Here is a 20,773-nt window from a genome sequence, read left to right as displayed (position 1 = left end):
GGGATGCTAGAAGCCTTGACTGGCATTGGGATCCGGGAGGGACCACCTATCATTTCCCAGGTATACCGGTTGACTACGACCTAGAGGGTATAGTTGACTTAGCAGTCGAGCGTGCACCTCCGCTAGGAGAGTTTCGGTCAACACCAGTGGCCAACCAGTTTATGGACAGGCTTCTTGGGTTGACTTGGTACGACGTTTGTACACAGGATCACGGGGTGATCAACACACTCTGGCAGGAGTTTGTCAGAGGAGGTGGCATTGGCAAGCCACCAGATGGCGCCTTGTATGGAGTTGGGGATTCTTCACTTTTGTGTGGGGCACAGAGGACGCAGAGGAGCAGTGCAGGGGTAGCATCACTGCTGACACATAGGGAGATTCACTTCTCAGATCCCTCAGGGAGGATTTGGAGTGAAGATCCATTCACTGGAGGGTATGATGATGCGACGATGGAGGTGATGATACCGGTCGAGTGTGGGCCGACGCATAGGGACACAGCTTTAGGCCATCTCATTCGGGGATGGGTAGGAGCATCTAGCGTGGAGCATTGGTTTGCAGATGGGCATGGAGACGCATGGGGGAGTGCCTCACGTCGCATTGAGTACATACAGGGAGTGACCGGTGCAGTGACATAGGCAAGACACAGGACAGTACAAGATGGCATAGCTGTAGCCAGGGGTATCCAGTGGTGTACAGGGACAGGTTGCAACATACAGTGGCATGTCGAGGAATGCGGTGTTGCTTGGTGGTGTGCAGTGACGCATGGTGCGACGCAGCAGGCTCTTGGAGTGTTGCCTCCAAGGAGGCATATGGGCAGGGTCATTAGGTGTATCGTTGGATGCAACTCACCTAGGATCGATGAGGACATTGTTGAGCATCTGGGGACACCATGCTTAGTGGAGACAGGGCTTCGAGGGAGTTATCAGCAGATCCGAGGCGAAGAGAGTGTCATATGTAGGATCACTCTTGGGCATTCTAGCAGAATGTTGATCATACTGTTTGGGACATACTCGCCCATCATCCTCCAGTGTTGCTTACAGTCACAGAGTGTTTGGTTGTTTCCCCTTGACACTCTCCATTTAGGCAGCAGGGTATGGGAGGCTCACCCTAGACAATTGGATGAGACACCGCGTGCCATTAGTCGGGAGGAGACTCTTCAGTTGAGACCCTTGGTAGGAGCACGAGCTGTCGGATACAGGCTTAGGGATGGCATGGTTGGTAGCCGAGGTAGCATATATTCCACCCCTAAGCTCACACTTGAGGGACGATGGATGGTAGACTTCGTCTACAGGAGGGTACCCAGACTCCAAGCAGTGTCGAGGTGTATCATCAGGAGTTGGGATAGCGGATTTCACTGCGTGGTCTGGCAGGAGCAGGGTAGGTTCACAGGCATGAGACCTACTCCTTATACTTGGGTTCCACCCAGGGAATACATACAGGGATCAGAGATGAGGGCCAAATGGGTTCTAGCTGGTAACGATGTTACGCAGCGACATCCTGTGAGGAGTGGGAGTTATGAGCTCCCCGTATGTTTGGGGAATCTGGGGATCCAGTTGGCGGGCAGATCACTCCACTTTGTGACGAGCAAGGTCATGGCAAAGGATGATCCAGTTCACTTTGGGTTTGAAACATGGGGGATCATTGAAACCTCCACTGCATGGCGAGGCAAACTTGTCCTTTTATGGCTCAGAGTTGAGATTGGCAGTGGAGGGGTAGATATTGGCATCATGGAGATGCCCGGGCAGGATGAGCTTGACTCTCATAGATTTTTCGCCACTAGGCCTCAGGAGGGGAGGATATTGTCTGCGCACGATGGGGAGTATGTCATAGTCAGAGCAGCGCAGCGTCAACATGGTGGCACCACTCTGGGACTAGCAGGGAGTTGGGGCATCACAACTCTTCACAACTCAATAACCTTTAGGGATGCGTTGGCTACTACAGGGGGAGATCATACAAATCTTCCATTGGGCTTTAGCGAGTCACTGATGGAGCAGGGGACTTCTAGTACTTGCACCAGGCAGGATAATGAGTGGAGCGAGAGGAGCTTCATGTTGGACAGGATGGCCTGGGATCCTGGTATTGAAGGATTCTTTCATATCAGGACAATGCAGAGGTCAAGCACGATCCAATGGCACATCTGGGACCCTGGCACATTTTGCAGTGACAGTGGGGAGCAGCAGTTAGAGAGGATGCTTGCTCAGGCATTTCTTGAGGACAAGCAAATTTTTTTTGGTGCATTGGAGGAGCTTGCCGGATGAGGATGCTACTTGGGAGGGTGAGCACATACTTGAGCATCCAGCACTGAAGTTGCTTGGGGACAAGAAACATTTGGGAGGGGAGGATTGTAATGTTCCTTCCTAAATTATTTTGGAACATGATTAATTTCTATATTTTGGGGCCGATTTTGGAGGTGATGGGGCCCATTTGATTTTTATTAGGAGATTAGACTTAGGAGAAGTTATTTTGTTGTGGTTAAATTACACAAGGGGGCCACCCACACTAGGGAAAGACACACTTCCTAGTTTGGTTTGCATGAAGGTGGTTAAGTTTTGCATGTAGGTGGTTAAGTGAGGGCCCACGATGGAGGTAAAATTGGAGGGAAAAGTGCTCCACGAAATCTATATAAGGAAGGTAGCTCTCCTCATTTCATTCATCTTATTGGAGTATATCGATTTCTCTTTGGTTGCTTGAGCTGCTTAGCCGAGTCACTGGCTGTTTAGCACAAGTTCTTCAGGCAAAGAGCTCACCCTTTCTTCGGGGGACTTCGAGTGCCACCCTAGGAAGGTTTTCTTCATTTCTTCAGGAGGAGGATCACATTGTGATTCCCAGCAGTAGCATTCCCTTCCAGGTTGTGTGTATTACTGGGGGACGTAGTGGAGAGGAGGCCGAGTTCATTGGTGGTGCTTAGCAGTGGAGATTTGACGTGATATTTTCCGGAGAGGAGGCTAGGGAGGATTGTCAGCATCTAGGAGAGTTTGGGAGCTGATTGAGCCTTTGGCTTGCCAATGTGACTTTCGCACTACATGGCGCAGAGGCAGTGTGTGGGAGCTCATTTGGTGGGTAGAGTATCAGTCCTTGAGGCTGAGCTTTGCCGTGGAGGTTAGAGGAGATATTTGGAGTGGTGTTTGCTTCCATTTCAGAGCTTGGAGGAGGACTTTGTGGTCATTCCTTGCAGGCCGTATTTCTGGAGTTGTTTGGAGGGCGTGGGCCATAAAAGAGGTCGAATTTGGGAGGTCAAAATCTGGCCAAACCATTTCTGGGTTTTTCTGGGTTTTTGACAAGGATCCTAGATATAAAGTTTCAGAATTTTCTAAGCACCAGAAGTGGGGTTTTCAGCCATATATTTGCAGCAGACAGTGCAAAATCACTGGAGATTGCACAGTGCCTTTGGGGGTCGATTTTGGGAGGTCAAAATCGGGCCAAACCATTTCTGGGTTTTTGTGGGTTTTGGCCAAGGAGTTTGTGGCTGAAGTTTCATCACTTTTTGAGCACCGAAGGTGGGGTTTCTTGCAACTCCTTTCCAGCTAGCAGTTGTAGTTACTGGGAGACAGCGTAGAGCATTAGAGGCATAGTTCTTTCCAGCATTGAGAATACTGTTTGACACCTGAGTTATGTCAAGCTTGCCCTTGAGGCAAGCCCAGGTGCATTTTCCGCACTATTGTACTTGCTTCACTCCATTAATAAAATGGCTCCAACTGGTTCACATTTTTGTTGTGTATTGAGCATTTGTTGTTCATTTAATTTTTTATGTATGAATCGCATTTGCTTTTGTATATCACTGTCTGTTCCAAATTTTTTGTATTTGGGACATTACATCCTCTTGTTCGATCTTCGTGGCTACAATCTTAGGATCGCGCTTCTCATCCTTGTCCTTTTTCTTCAGAGGACACTGAGATGCATAGTGGCCCATCTCGCCACATCTGAAACACTTCACCTTGGAGACGTCCTTCTTTCATCTTTGTTGCCCCTGTTGTCCCTTCAATGTAAGGGCTGCATTATCCTCCTCCTCTTTGGGCTTTGACCCACTGCTGCTGCTGCTTTCGTCAAGTTTGACCTTGACCAGGTCTCTCCTTATCTCCTCTTGTTTTAGAGCTGCCCACATCTCATCCCAATTAGGAAATGTTGCTCTGCCCAAGATACTCTGGACAAAGACTTGCCACTCATTTGAGACAGAATTGAGGGCCAGTCTAACCAACTCTGAATCCTGAGGTGTATGCCCCGCAACAGACAACTCATCACAGGTTTCCTTCAGCTTTGTGAGGAATGGATCCACACATCCCCCTTATGCATCTGAGCAGATCTCAGCTTCTGCTCCAAGTACATCTTCTGTTGCTCGAAAGATCCTGATATAACATAGCCAAGGCATCCCACATCTCCTTAGCAGTCCCTCTGCTAGCGGCATGACAAACCACGTAATCCTTTACTCCATCCAGGATCATCCTCTTGTCCTTCACCATTTCTGATATGTACTTCTTCAATGGATCTACATCTGCAAGGACAGCCACGACACTATTGATGTACGTCTTGAGGGCATACTCATCTAGAAGGAAAGACATTCTAGCCTTCCAGATGACGTAGTTGGATGCTTTGTCCAACCTATCCTGATCCCTCAAGCCACTGGTTGCCATATTTGCCAAAAATGTCGAAAATCCTCTCTGCTTCTCATTGTTGTTGCTCAGCCAATGAGAAAACGAACTTATCAGCGAGAAGTCTGCTAAGGAAAAGTTCCCTCAAGGTGCTTCTCTTCTCTCTTTTGACGTTTTTCAGCCCAGCAAACGGCCTGCTGAAAATCTGCATCCCACCAGCTCTCTTACGTTGAGGCTTCAATGTTGCTCCCTCTTGCACCTGCAAAAATTCGAATTGGAAATCCTTCTCTCAGTCAACTCACTCGGAGAGAGACAGCCTCGAAAATCTGCACTCCTAGCTTGGAATTGCGTCAGCCTTCTGGGTTTTCGAATTGCTGCCTCCTGCAGCTTTTTTGAACTCCCTTCTTCTGCTCAACATTGGATCTACCGGCTTTGCTCTTCTTGCTTCACCTACAGCTCCGATACGATGTGAAAATTCCTCAACAAGAACCCCTACTGCAGCACATTGATGTTCCTTCTCCTACTTGTTAATCCATACAAGTTATTTACTGTGTGCTACAGCCTACGGCAAATATCAAAGTAAATACTATTGCAACATTCACTTAATTAAATTATAAGCGGAAACAAGATACTGAGCAAGAAAGAAAATACAACACAATAGACACCATTATTTTTGGACAAATGTCCCCGGAAAAACCCAATGGGGAAAAACCGATGTAGCAGATCTGAGGGTTTTATTATTATGCAGGAGAAAATCTTAGTACAATTCTTGGATGCTCAACTAGCAATCCAATACAAAGATAATACTGGACAAAATGAATGGTGAAATGATCTCACCCTGTCACTAGGAAAATCTGAGACTGATCACACTGAACTAGAGCCTCTGCATATCCTCTGCGCAGAACTACGTCACTCCCACCCAGTCCCTGCGTCAGCCCTACTGGGTATCATGTTGCTCCTTCTCTGGACCCTCTGCTGGCTGGAAAACTCGAACCTATGCCTCCCAATCTCACACCTTGGCTCTCGGCTACTGAAACTCGATTTCCTCAACAGGAATTCGATTTCCCTCTAAGGCCTGCATTGCCACTGTGTCAGCTCTGCGTGGGCCAGCGTCTACTTCTCTCTAGACATTGTTCTCCCCTCTCTCTGCCTCGTACTCTCTCGCCCAGGAAAACTTCCTTCTTCCAGATACTCACAACCCCTCTCTGCAAGAAATCTCCTCGATCAGAATGTCCCCCTGAGAACTTCTCGCCTCAGAAATTTGATCTCTTGATCTCTCGGTGTGTTTTCCAAATGATCCTCAAGCCCCTTCTTATATCTTCCTGTTGGACAACCAACAGCCTAGATAACTCCTAATCAAAGGCTCAAATCATTTTGACTTGATCTCTGTCTTTTTCTAGAAGTTACACCCACAATTAGATTAATACCCATTAATATTTTAATTTTCCTAAGTTTAGACTTACGAACTCCATTAAAAATATTAATTGTTTTAATAAAATCGTCTCTGTGTGGAATTTCCCAAAACGGTTTCTGGGTTCTTTGGAATGCATGTGCCCAAGCCTCCCTGCAAAATTGGAGGCCCAAAATCAACAAGAGCCCCCTTGAGGCTAGTATGCACTAGCCTTATGTGAGAGGGACTACACAAGGTGACATTCGCACATTCCCTAAATGTTCCATTTGAACCCTTCTAGTTTCAAGTGATAACAACACTAGATTGCTAACATCTTCACCAAACCTATGGCAGAGACCAAAATTTTCAAGTTTCGCACTCTGCTTGGGATGAAGTCATCATGAATGGTAGACAACTTGTAATGTCCCTTCCTGTCCTACAACTCAAGATTAAAGGGACATATTGGTGTAATTAATGCACCACATTGTGTACTTATTATAATCTCAACTTGTGGTTCTAGTAGCCATTGAAGTCATTTATACTCACCTTTAGTGGTCAATCGTAGCCCACATTGTTCGGTAGTGTGACTTTAGTGATCCCCATCATTTAGGGTTGGGGGTAGTTAATCTATCACCTAATTCCTATTTATATAAGGCTTTGCCTCATATGTAACACATAATGTGAACTATTCGTTATGAATTTGGTATCAAGGATACTGCCAGTATCCTTGTGTTCTGGGTTGTTTATGTGCTCATTATGTGGAGTTTTCTTTCCTTACAGCATTTATTTTTCACTTCAACATGATTAGACCCCATATTACTAGATAAAAGAGAAGACAAATTGTAAAAGTCTCATGCATGAGTCCAACTTGTCATCATAGTTTTTATTAATTTTCATGGTTAGTAAGCTTGACAAAATCAAGTAACAAGGATGCCCTCATCTAACCGCTGAAATGGTTAAAGGTTGGTATAGTGTTTTAAAAACCGGTTGGCCTGAACCGGTAACCGGTCAAACCAGCCGATTAGCTAGCCCATCGGGTCAAACTGGCAAAAAAACCCAGTTTTACCCTCCATTTCGCCAAAAAAGTGGACAAACCGGTCCTAACCAGCGAGTTTGTGGTCAAATCGACCAGTTTATTGCCAGGGCAACTATAAACCCCACAAAATGCATTTTTGTGAGCTTTGAAGCTATTTTGAGGGAAAGTTGGGGTTGTTTTCCTTCAAAAATAGTCCCTCCAAGAAAAACATGCCTACCCTCTCATTTTCCTGACACATCTCAACCCTAACAATGTTGGCAATTAATGGTAATGTTAAATTCTTAAAGGGAAAGGGACATTTCCTTTAATTTTCATTTTCATCCTTTTACTTGAATTTTAAATATTACCATGAAATGACTCGGGATGTTTGAGAGTGGTTTCGACCTCATTGGATTTCATATGGAGAAACTAGATTTTTAGATTTCACTCAAAATTCAGCAGACTTAATGGTTTTCAGGATTTCATGGTTTGGGGGTTTGCAATGTTTCCATTTGATTCTATCATGCGTGAGGGTATGAGATTGGAATTTGATCAAGAGCATGAAGCCCCTTTAAGAACCTTGATCGTGGTGGCATTGATTGTTGAACTTTGTTGATGTTGGTGGTATTGATTGTTGAACTCCTTTACCATGGCCTTAACAAGAATGCACCCTTCACTCAAAGGAAAACAACTGGTTAGGCATGCTAATCTTTTTCTACCACATTATCAAGTTGAGGAGATGAACCCTTCACTCAAACCAAAATCATTCATTAGGCATGTTAAACCTTTTCAATTTCTATCATGTTATAAGGTTCAGCAATCCAAGTCTGAAGACTTTGAACTAGATGATGTTTATGTATCTCTTGTTGATGATGTTTATGTATTTCTAGTAGCGTTGAATCAATGATGAGTTTCATGAGTGACCATGTTGATCAATGATTTGTAGTTTTGATGTCTATTTTTGCTACTACTACTAAAGTTGTAGAGGAGTTTTAGGAGTCCTCAAACTCGGAGCCATATTATTTATGTAGCTCATGTTGATGATCTTTTGTCTAGTAGTGGCGATGAGTTTGATCATGATGAGGAGTGATCATGTTGTTGATCACTGATATGTAGACTTGTAGTAGTTCAGTGACCCCATAGCTTAGAGCATTGTTTTCGGACTCTAGAGGCCATTTAGAGCCTCATTGATTATGTATTTTGTTGCGGATATGTATTGCACTCAATGCCATTTTGATATATTCACCTTTACATGGTATATAGATGAGCAAACCTTGCATATTTTGTTTCTATTGGCTTGGAATCGTGGTTTTAAATCTTAAAAATAGTATTTTTCATTAAAAATTAATTATTTAATGTATTTTTTTAAAACCAGTTCATTTAGACCTGACTAGTTCCGGTTCGAAACCCGGTTCATTAGGTGGACCGGTCCGGTCACTAGTTCCGGTTTTTAAAACATTGGGTTGGTATCATTCCTGAGCTCCATTGCTTCCTTCCTCATATGCTGGTCAATGCATTGCTGTTGAATTGTCTCTTTCGGATGGACGAAGCATCTAAAACTGAATGCATCGTACTCACTAAGAGAATGTGAGCACTCCCAAACATAATTGCTTTCCCTTGTTTCATCCACCCTCTCCCCTATACCATTTTTCAGAGTAGAATTTCCTTAATTCCTGACTGAGCCTAGATTTCTTACGTTGATACCAACCCCTAGACATCACTTCTTGTCCCCAATTCATATATGCTCCCATATCAGCCAGACCATCCACTACACTATTGCCTATTTGTCAGATATGCACAAAGCTGACATACTCCAAAATTACGGAGAACTTTGCAAGCATCCTCGATCGGTTTCTATCATAGTAGAAGATTTGAATATGAACACATATTTGAATGTGATTCAGTACCAAAACAGTACGTAAAAGATATAGAACAGCTCTCATATGGAATTATACATCTCATAGATATGAAATTATGCAACTTATTCCATATTTTAGAAGAATTTAAGTCTCAAGAACACTTAATAGACCAGAAACAAAAACTCATTCCTTGAAAATTTTGCAGGGGTAGAGTATGTATGTCTTCGTAGACTTTGCAGTCAAATCACTGCGCGGAGGTGGGTCCCTTGTCCCACAAACAAGGGGGTCTCATACACTAATTTGGTGTCTGGCTTGGCCGTGACCTTAAAATTCGATATTAATAACAATTATTATTTTATTGTTTTCAAGGTTTTTGGGCCATTTTTTGGGAGCTTATATGTCGACAGATATCAAAGCAAGTGAAAAGTAGATTGAATGTACCACACGGATACTATATGGAAAATATACCGAACTTCATAATGCTACAAAATTTCCGTACAGTAAAGACCAATATGGTGGAATCTTACTACTATCGTCTCAATAGTCTCCAGTTTGATGATGATTTAATAAAACTGAATCATTAGCAGCAGTGTTTAATTTCTCAATTATTAATTTTGAGTTTCAATCAATCAGCACAAATGTCACTCCCATATCGATTGGTTTAACGAGATGTTTCCACAACACCATTGTTTTGGCATAATTATTTGTGGTTTCCTTTATAATTTACGCATAATCGGCAATTCCTAGGCCTTTCCAGTAGTTTATAATTCCAGCACAACTGAGTTTCCTTGAGAAGCACCATCAAAAAGATCCATTGCTGCGAATGAATTTCTTGAATGGTGGACTGGCAACTTGTTGGTTCAAAAGTTGAGTGCTAATGCCCCAGATTTAAATTTCCTCCAGTTCTTCTGAAGCCCCTACTAAATCCTCCTCTGTCCACTGTTTTGCTAATATAGTTCCACTGACATTCCAATGAATGTTACAGAGAATTTGTTCCAGACATTTATGTTTAACTTGGAAAGCTCAAGCATTTCATTCTATCCATAGATTCCATGTTATCATTCTCAGGATTGTTGCCCACATTCTCCCTCCTATGTTAGATTTGAAATTCCCCTTCAGGCATTGCCTAAGAAATAATCTAATATTTGTCTGGTCTGGGCAGCAACTATGCATTTTAATGTGTGCCATCTTCCAACACTGATAAGCTACCACGCATCCGAACAAGGCAGTCAATGAATTCTTCATTTTTATAACACCGAACACGTAAGACAACAAGAAGGTCCACCAATACCCTATTTACAAAAATTGTCACAAGTTAAGTTCCTTTTGTGAGCAAAGAGCCATAAGAAAGCTGAAACTTTTGGTCATAAGTCTGGATGCCAAATATTTCCATAGATCATATCGTTGGCTCCCTACTTTTGCCGCACAATATGTTTAGAATATGCCATCTTGACTGTAAGCTCTCCAGATCTCTGATCATCCCATCTGATTTTGTCCTCCCCTTCTTTGCTTGAATTAATCCTCTTTTATATTTCTTCCCATACTTTGGCTTAATGTCCTCCGACAACCCAGGAGGCCATGAATCAGTGGAACTCCAAATTCAATGTTTACCCTTCTCTTCTCCCCCGGAATATTAGCATCGCAGTAATGGTTCACATGGCTGTACCTGCCTTTCCATCTGTCGTTTTGTTAAATGAAGATCCTGAGACAATTTGAGAGGAGAAAATTGTTCTCAGGCATCAACCCCAGAAAGGGCTGATCCCCCATCCCAAAATTCCCAAAAGCTATGTCTTGAATTATTTGCATCCCTCGTTTTGCGTTGTTTCATATGTATGGCACTTTAGGAAAGAATTCTGCCTTGGAAAATCATTACATGAGTTATCTGAAGCATACTTTTCCTTCTATATACTAGTGCAAAAAGCTGCTTGACCATTAATCCACTGCAACATCAATTTTCCACTCAGTGTAATGTCAAAGAATTTCATTTTGAGTAAGCCTAGACCTCCAACATTTTACTCTCATTACTCACAGTTAGCTCTACTTATTCTTAACTGAGTTGTCTGGTATCTTGTAGTATGTAGTAATGTACCCCTATTAGATGACTGCCTTTGCATATACTCATTTTAAACTTATTTCAAAGATACCTTACAAATTCCCCTGTTAATATTGACAAATGCATATACATACAAACCACTTTGATCACTTAAATTATACATTGACATTATTATTAAATTTATTCTCTATTTTCAGACAATCATCTAACATAATCATACCCACTTTCTCAGATAATATACGGCCATGCCTACACATAACACTTTTATCAACATGATATCGTGTTCCATAAAACTTAAAACTATGGAAGAATCGAAGCCTTTGCTCCTCCAGGTGCAATAACTAATATTTTATCCTTGACCCATTTCAACCCAGTATACTGCCTTCAACTCTTATTAATAAGATCCTTTGACATAACCAACATCTCATAAGAGGCTCAGACGGTCAAAAGTTCAGTCTTGACAGTTTACCGTTATAATGCATCTATATTTCATTTTTTGGGACATAAACAAATACGTTCTTGTAAAGAGATATCATGTAACCATAACAATCAACTTCTGAAGCACATATAGTCAATTTAATATAACAAAGTGCTTCAAGGATTCTCAACCCGTTAGGACTGTCAGTCATTGAAAATAAATATGCACCTTGCCAATAAATTCTTGCACCATATTCTATTATGTATTTTGATCAACTACACCAACATCAATTGCAATTTAGCAGCCTTCTCAAGTTTGCGTCTGTTTCCAGTGTCCACCTCACCAGTTGACTCTATTTCCAATTTAGCAGCTTATTTGGTCATATCAGTTGTCAGCTACTAAGCTGGTACAGCATTCAATCAAGTTCAACATTTAATATCCATTTTTTGTACTTAAGACTGGAATCAGGTGTTCCACTTTTCATCATTCATGTGTAAATGATTCAATATTCAAACACTTTCGCATGTTGCCCATGCATCTCTGTAAGGGCTCGAGGATCGAATATCCTTTCCAGCTAAGGAGAAATAAATGCTAAACCCATCCCAGGGTTTGAAGCCACTGCTCACTATTTCTCTCCCAAGTAAATACCCATAGCCTTGACGCATTTTCTTTTACGAAACAATGTTTAGAAAATTCTAAAATTATCTTCATATTAATGATAATTCAGAATTACTGTTTAAGCATCCTAAATAAGTGATCCAATTTCGTCAAAATCTTACAAATTTCACTTATTTTAATATTACCATTGTTTGTTTGCCTGGTAATTTCAGACCACACTCCTTACCTTTGTAGAACACTCCAGTGATTTTATGTAAAAGGGGAACTTCAGCATTCCACGAGATATGTGCAACATTGACTCTGAACAATTACACTAGCACAATCACATCCTTGCTAACAAAATGAGAACTACAGTAAGTATGTTGCACATATAGCTTGGGCCCTAATTCTGTATACCCAAACACATTTTCCTATATCATTAAGCCTTAAGGTCATTAATGGTCAAACTACTCTGAAGGTACATTTCCATTATTTAATACAAACAACAACAAAATTTCTACCGTTCAATTTAAATTGCAAAACTCTAAATGCCAATACAACCAGAAAACTGCATAAATAATTTAGCAGTAGGGTTTGGGGGTTGCAAGTTCAGTTGCAGAACTATAAGCTATATGCACTTCCCCGTATACGATATTGGATTTGAATCTATATGCCGATATTGATTTTGAACTGGTAGACTTGGCAAAAATATAACTCTGCACTTATTGTGCACATACTTTCTCTCCAATGACTATTAATGTGCGTAAACTCAATATCCTCACTCACTTGTGACTCAACTTGATGGAATTGCTTGGAAGGTTCACAGACAATCTCTATAACAAGGCAAATTGTGATGATCTGGGGCATCCTAAACAACACTTTCTATACCAGTAGGGAAACAGTAAAAAGCCATGAAATCACATCTTTGAATTTAAGCAAGTCTCTTTTATATAGGAGTTGGTTCATTGTAACCTCACTCTTTAAACCACCTATAGGGATTGGACCAATTGGGACTTGACTTTTCATCTATGGTAACAACACAGCTATTTCGACCATTATAATTTTACAATAAATTGCAATGCAAAGAAAAAAAACATTTCTAATTAATAGTAGTAGGGTTCTCACATAACACCCCAAAACACATACGCACATATATAAATGTCAATGACCTTTGATTAGGTAGAACATAAAGAACTACAGGAGCAACACCTTCCATTCGCCTGGTTTGTAATTAAGCTAAATGCTTACAAACCATGGTGTGCAACTAATTCATAGTACGGCCATTGCAGCTTTTATGATGTTACTTGCACAATATTCATTGTATATATCTCTAGCATGTGCTAAGGAAAATACCCAGTAAAAATAAATAAGAAAATGAAGAGAAACAGAGAAACAGAGAGAAACCTGGCTGGTGCCTCCAACGGTCTTTTGGGTGGCCATGGCTAAAGTGGTATTACGTCTCACACGATCCAACTGGCAGGGTGAAGCCTGCACTGCCATATATCTGCACACTCCCACTGCTTCCATTTCTCCAACTGTTCTTTGGTTTGCTCTTCACCTCACTCAGTATATTTGATACTTGTTTGGCAATGGGATTTTGCCACGTTCCCACGTTATCAGCATCCATCTAGATATATAGGTGAATACTAACGGGATATGACTAAGATATTTTCATAATTTTAATTTAATATAATATGCCTTAAATGTTTTATTGTATCTCATCAGCGCGCAATGGCTCAAAAATTTGGCTTCGTGAATTTGGAAGCAAATAAATAACGAGCTGTATTTTGACCGTAATAAATAGAACCTTTTACTCTATTTTTCTTGTTCAGATATCAAATTTCAAGATCATAAGAGGTGGAATTAAGAATACATGAAAATCATGGTTGATATAGAGATTATTAATCATTTTAAGTAAGGAATGTATATGCTCCCCTATTCACATTATGCACATTGTTTATTTGAAACTTTGGAGTGACAACTATGAATAAGGTAGAAGGAATTCATGAAATTTTCAAAGCATTAGATTAAAAGTTAAAAGTTTACCATTATTTAAGGGTTTTGTAATATAGCCTATGTAATATGATTAGATGTTGTTATTGAAATGTATATTATAGGGAAGTATAATTATATATCTAAATTATTTTTAAAAATGAAAATGTTAAGTATAATATAATTTAAAATATAGAATTATGTGGAAAAATATACATCTCAAAAATTATCAAATACAAATAAGAGCATTATATATAATAAGCTTAAATGTTAAAGGCTTATTAACATGTTGTTGATTCTTTTATTATGTAGAAGTTAATCCAGGAAGATGGATCATATAATTTGATAAGGAAGATGATGGAAATGTGATTAAATTTGGGTGAAACAATATTCCTAACATGACAATAAGTCAACACAATATATCTTACCAAACACTCTCTTAAATAAAATGTCATCTCACCTAAGAGTTATTTTAACCCAAGTCAAAATTTTTGAATGATAGAACGGTAAAGCTCATTTTTTAGAGTTAGTGTGTTTTAATTGAATTGAGAATGAAATGAAAGAACACAATATTGTAAAAAGAATGCAAGATACAATATTAAGTAGAATATTATAGTGAAAACGAAATTATATTTATGAATAAAATGGTGAAGAACACTACAATGTACATAGGAAAACAAAATGGCTAGAATGGTGGTAGATTATGTTATGAAACCAACCCACAAAAAGATAGAAAAAATAGATCAACGACTTATAAATAAGCCTCTTCGAGGAGGCAACCTCCTTTACATTACACAAATGAACAATCCTTGGATGATTCAAATGACACAACCTCCTTTCTATATATAGGAGTTTAAGGGGTCAAAATATAATCAGAGTCGACATAACAATAATAATGTAAGGGCACCACAATAACAATAGTGGGCTTCTATGGGGCACAACAATAACAATAAGGGGACTACACTAATAACAATGAGGGAATACACTAGTATTATAGGGACCTAACGTGCCCTTCTCCTTCAAAAAAAGTGTTGTCCTCAATGCTTGAGTAGTTATGGATGCTTTTGTATAAAATTCTCATCCTCCCATGTGGAATCTTCCACGAGTAAATTCTTCCACGTGATGAGATACTCTGAAATTGATCAATTTCGTAACTGTCGAGTTCTTGTTTCCATGAATTCTTTAGGTTCCAATATGATTTTTCCTTCCTTGTCAAGTTCTGACAATATTGTTTGAACTGGGAGCTTGTCACCTATAACCTTGTTTAAGCATGAAACATGGAAAACTAGATGCACTCTGGAAGATGTAGGAAGCTCCAATTTGTATCTCATAGTACCAATTTTTTGAAACACCTTGTAAGGACCATAATACTTTGGTGATAATTTATTATCCTTCTTAGCTTGCTTGAGGGACATTTGTTTGTATGGTTGTAGCCGTAAAAACACCCAGTCGCCTACATCAAAATTTCTTTCGTTGCAATGTTGATACGCCTGTTGTTTCATTCTATTTTGTGCCAAAGTGAGGTTATCCTTTAAGAGTTGGAGAACTTGTTGTTGATGCTCTATGTGATCTAAGTCCACTGCTTGAACCTTAGAATTTTCTCTTAAAGATGATGTGATGGATGGTGGACGATATCCATAAAGTGCCATAAATGAGGTCATTTTTTGCTGCAGTATGGAAGGAAGTGTTATACCACCATTCAGGCAAAGGTAAGCATTTGACCCATTGTGTTTGTTTATCAGATACAAAGCAACGAAGATATCCTTCCAAACATTTGTTTACTATCTCAGTTTTCCCATCTGATTAAGGATGATAAGATGAGCTATGAGCTAATTCAGTACCCAGGCAAGAAAATAATTTCATCCAAAAATTTCCAGTGAAAATAGGATCTTTGTCGCTTACAATAATCTTTGGGTTTCCATGTAGCTTTTGAATTATTTCCATAAATGCAGTAGCAACTGTACTAGCTTTAAATGGATGAGATAATGCACAAAAGTGCGCATACTTGGTAAGTCTATCAACTACCACCATGATGACACTCTTTCCTTCGGACTTGGGTAAATGTTTGATAAAATCCATTGAAACCTCCTCCCAACGTTGACTTGGAATGGATAAAGGTTGTAACAGATGCGGGGTCTTAATTGTCTCAACTTTATTTTGTTGGCAAACTAAGCATTCCGCCACAAACTTTTGAATATCGGCTTTAAAGCCATCCCAAAAAAATTCCTTCTTAATCCTATGGTAAGTTTTTAAAAATATTGAGTGCCCTCTAAGGGAGAGGTGTGCAATTCGAGAAGAATCTTTTGTTTGAGTTAGGAATTCTTACAAAGGTATAAGCGATCTTTGTACCATAATGCATCATTTTTCCAACTAAATGTATCAAATGTACTAGGATCTTGCTGCAACTTTTGAATGAGTGCCCACACTTCTTCGTCATTCTTCCATTCATCCCTCGCTTTGGTTATCCAATCTGGTTGGATAATAGAAATGGCACAAAGCAATGCTTCCACATCCTCATCCTTTCTTGAGAGTGCATCTGCAACAACATTTTGCTTCCCTTTTTTGTAGATGATTTCAAAGTCATAACCCAACATCTTTGTGACCCATTTTTGTTGTTCCTCTGAAGATAATCTTTGTTCTAAAAATTATTTAAGACTATCATGATCTATTTTTACCTTGAAGTGCCTTCCCATTAGGTAAGGTTGCCATTTCTTAAGTGCATGTAGTATTGCCAACATTTCCTTCTCATAAATAGCTTTGTGTAAATACTTTCCTTTGATTTGATGACTTTCAAAAGAAATGGGTCTTCCTTCTTACATTAAAACAACCCCAATATCATTTCCTGAGGCATCACATTCCACAATAAAGGTTTTTGTGAAGTCTGGTGTAGCTAAGACCGGTGCTTGGCACATTGCCTCTTTAAGATGTTCAAAGGCCTTAGTTGCTTCTGGAGTCCAAGAAAATGCATCTTTCTTTAGTAATGTTGTTAGAGGTGCTGCTATTCTCCCATAATTCTTAACAAACTTGCGATAATACGTTGTCAACCCGAGAAATCCTTGCAGATGCTTTATGGATATGGGGATTTTCCATTCCTTAATGACTTTAATTTTATTAGGGTCTGCCTTAATACCCTCATGAGATACAATATGACCCAGGTATTCCACCTTTTGTACTCCAAAGAAACATTTGGAGGTTTTTGCATGTAATGGAATTCATCAAACCTTGAAATGTAGAAGGTGCATTGGTAAGGCCAAAAGTCATGACCAAAAATTCATAATGACCTTCATGAGTTCTAAATGTTGTTTTCAGAACGTCTTTAGTCTTCATTCTTATTTGATGATATCCTGAATGAAGATCCAACTTGGTGAAGTAAATTGCTCCATGTAATTCATCAATGACAGGAATGGGAAATTTATCTTTAATAGTGAGCTTGTTGAGCTCCCTATAATCCGGACACATGCGCCATGATCCATCCTTCTTGTGCACCAATACTACTAGAGCAAAGAAAGAACTTTGACTAGGTTGAATTATACCCGCCTCTAGCATTTCTGCAACCATATGTTCAATTTCACTCTTTTGGGCATAGGGATATTTGTAAGGCCTGAAGTTTAGATGAATACTTCTTGGAATCAAATGAATAGCATGATCATGATCACGAATAGGTGGGAGGCCTTTGGGAGTCTCAAATACCTTGGAATGATTGCCAAGACTTATTGGAGGTCTGGAGAAATAGATGATTTCGATGTTTGAACCTCTAGAGAACATAATTATGGAATTACGCCTCGTTGTTCTTTCTTTAGAAGCTTTGTCATGCTATTAGAACTAATTATCTTTCTTGGTTTCCCTGCGATACCCCTTAATTCAACTTCCTTTCCTTTCCAAAAAAATTCAAGAAAAGTTCTTGAAAATTAAAAGTTATCGTACCCAAAGATTGTAACCATTGGACTCCTAGTACAACATCAACACCACCCATTGGAATGGAAAGAATTGGACTATTCAATACATATTCTCCCATGGATAGCTTGATATTATGGCACTTTCCAGAGCAATTTATGGTTCCTCCATTTGCAACCATCACTTGACACTCTGGTGTTGGATATAGGAAGCAATTTAATTCCTTTGCTATCTTACAATGAATAAAATTATGGGTACTGCCCGAATCAATCAACACTATTACCTTTTTCTTCTTGATATGTCCTTCTATCTTGAGAGTTTGAGGAGTGGTAATTCCTGCCAATGCATTACAAGATATGGTCAGATTCATTTCTTCTTTCTCTGGGGTTGATTCCTGGTGTATATCCTCCTCTTTTGATGTTTCTTATTCCTTTTCTTCCTCCTCTTCACAATCTATGTAGAATAATTTCTTCTCAGCACACTTATGACCTTTAGTGTATTTGTTATCACAACTGTAACAAAGCCCTTTTGCTCTTTTTTCCTCCAATTGTTGTGGTGTCAACCTTGTAGGTTGTGGAAGACTAGGACCAGTAACACTTCCATCTTTATAGTTGTGATTGGTAGACTTCCTTGTTGCCATAATTTTTCTTTCAACTTTTCTTGCCACCCTGAATGCCTTCTCCAAGGAATTAGGTTCCCAAAGGCGAACCTCATGTTGGATGTTATATTTTAAAGTCCCTATGAAGACATCAATCCTATGCTGCTCTGGAATATCAGTTACCCTAATATTCAATTTTTTGAAGTCTTCAATGTGCTCCGCCATTGAACCCTTTTGTTTGAGATTTATCAATTGGCTAAAGAAGGTGTTGCTCTTTGTATCTTCATAATGTGCTATCATTTCTTCCGTAAAAATTGACCAAGTGAAAAGTGGTTTACGAGAACAAATCCATCTATACCATACAAACTGATTGGGTTCTAAATATAAAGATGCAATACGTACCTTTTGTGAGGGTTGCACATCCTGTAGATCAAAATATTGCTCCATCTGTATTATCCAAGTTACCGGATCCTTGCCATCAAACTTCCTCATCTCTATCTTTGGAATGTGGTGGTTCTTAAACCCCACATGGGAGTCTCTAAAATCGTGATTGATATTTCTTTTGTCTTCATCATGATTTTCATGGATTGCCTTGTCACCAATGGGACGCCTTTCTTCTAGCAACTTTGCCAAACTTTCTTTCAATCCTTCTATCTTGACATTCATCATTACTTCCATGTCTAATTTTAAACCATCATTCAAAACTACCATGTCCCTTTTTATACCATCTATCTTAACATTCATCATGGCTTCCAATTCATTTTTTGTTACTTTTTGTGAGAGCGAAATTTGTTGCATTTGGTCTTGCAATTTTGATATATCATGTTGCATTTCTTCCTCTTCTTCATGTTTCATAGTGGAGCTTGCGGGTTTCTTACTAGGTGTTTCCATTTTCTTTCTTCGGGGCATCAATTAATGATAATTATGCTTCACTATGCCCTTTTGAATCACTTCAAACTAATTTTTCAAACCAAACTTATGCAAATTTTTAAAAAGACTACACACCATTTTTTTTCTTCGTAGGAGCTCGATATTGAATCTGTTGTATCTCTGCAATTTCAGATCTCCAAGGTCTACAATTTCGTCCTATGGTAGCCCTCTGAAACCTCTTTCCATCCCCATAGGTTTGATCAATATTGGAGTCTTCAAGAAAGAGTTAGGCCAAATCTCCCACACTGACCTGATTATAGACTTCTTCAGTAGATAAGAATTGTACGAAGTGCCACGTATCATTTTTTCCACCTTCGAACCTAAAAATGCTATATCGAAAATACAGTCCATCCTCTTTCTGTAACTTCTTACGAAATTTCAATTTGATACTCAGAGAGAAAGTTATGACGATTTTCCCAAGGTCACTTGTTTGGGATGTAATTCAGGATCCTGCAAAAACCCTAACTTCCTTGGATCATAGCTCCAAAAATATAGTGATATAAGATCTGAAATTCAGACCCGAGCTTCATCAAGATTTTGGCTCAAATGGGTTTTAATTTCAGAGTCTAAACCTTCGTAGAAAAAAAATTTACAGCAAAAATTCCATGATGATCTATTTGAGATGGAATTCTGGAGCTTGCAAAAAACCTAACTTCCTCAGATCATATCTTCGAAAATATAGTGAGTCAAGATCTGAAATTCGGACCCGAGGTTCAGAGAGATTTCATCTCAAATGGGTTTTTCTTAGCTTCTGAAACTTCGTAGAGAAAAAGTTATAGTGAAAATTCCACGATGACCTCTTTGGAGCAGCGAAACCTTAGAATCCAAAGCTCTGATACCAAATGTTATGAAACCAGCTCACAAAAAGATAGGAAAGATAGATCAACGACTTATAAATAAGCCTCTTCAAGGGGGAAACCTCCTTTACATTACACAAATGAGCAATTCTTGGATGATTCAAATGACACAACCTCCTTTCTATAGATTGGAGTCTAAGGGGTCACAATATAATCAAAGCCGACATAACAATAATAATGTAAGGGCAGCATAATAACAATAGTGGGCTTCTATGGGGCACAACAATAACAATACGGGAGCTACACTAATAACAATGAGGGAATACACTAGTATTATAGGGACCTAACAGATTATCTTTGAAAAGAGATGTGATGGCTATGTTCATTCACCAAAAATATATATATAAACAACAACAACAACAATGACAACATAACAAGAGCCTAAAAATACATTTTATCATAATTCCAAAAAACCCTAACCCTAGGCGGTGAAAGGAAAACAAGGCATGAGGACCCTAATTCATATGTTAACTTCCCACGCCATGACTTTCATGAATAAAATCCATTTTGGGCATTCTTTGGATCATTACAAACATAATTTTGAGCTCTACATGTTTGGTGTTGTCAAAATAACGAAAAATGCAAAA

The 20,773-nt window shown here is 39.4% G+C and overlaps 1 protein-coding gene across 1 annotated transcript in view; it reads right to left on the bottom strand.

Moving 5' to 3' along the window:
• Positions 1-13,532, bottom strand: part of LOC149203868 (wiskott-aldrich syndrome family protein, putative (DUF1118)) — a 131,686-nt gene extending 118,154 nt beyond the window's left edge. The window contains exon 1 of the mRNA XM_089403602.1: positions 13,320-13,532. Within this exon, the coding sequence (XP_089259728.1) occupies positions 13,320-13,442 (123 nt within the window). The 5' untranslated portion in view covers positions 13,443-13,532. The remainder of the gene's footprint in view (positions 1-13,319) is intronic.
• Between the last annotated feature and the right edge of the window lie 7,241 nt (positions 13,533-20,773).

Source organism: Pinus tabuliformis, chromosome 2_1 (genome assembly GCF_031772625.1).
Source record: "Pinus tabuliformis cultivar Carrire ecotype Pingquan chromosome 2_1, CPIR1, whole genome shotgun sequence".
Lineage (NCBI taxonomy): Eukaryota > Viridiplantae > Streptophyta > Pinopsida > Pinales > Pinaceae > Pinus > Pinus tabuliformis.
Note: the sequence above shows the minus strand (reverse complement) of the source record. Positions and strands in the feature narration are given on the sequence as shown.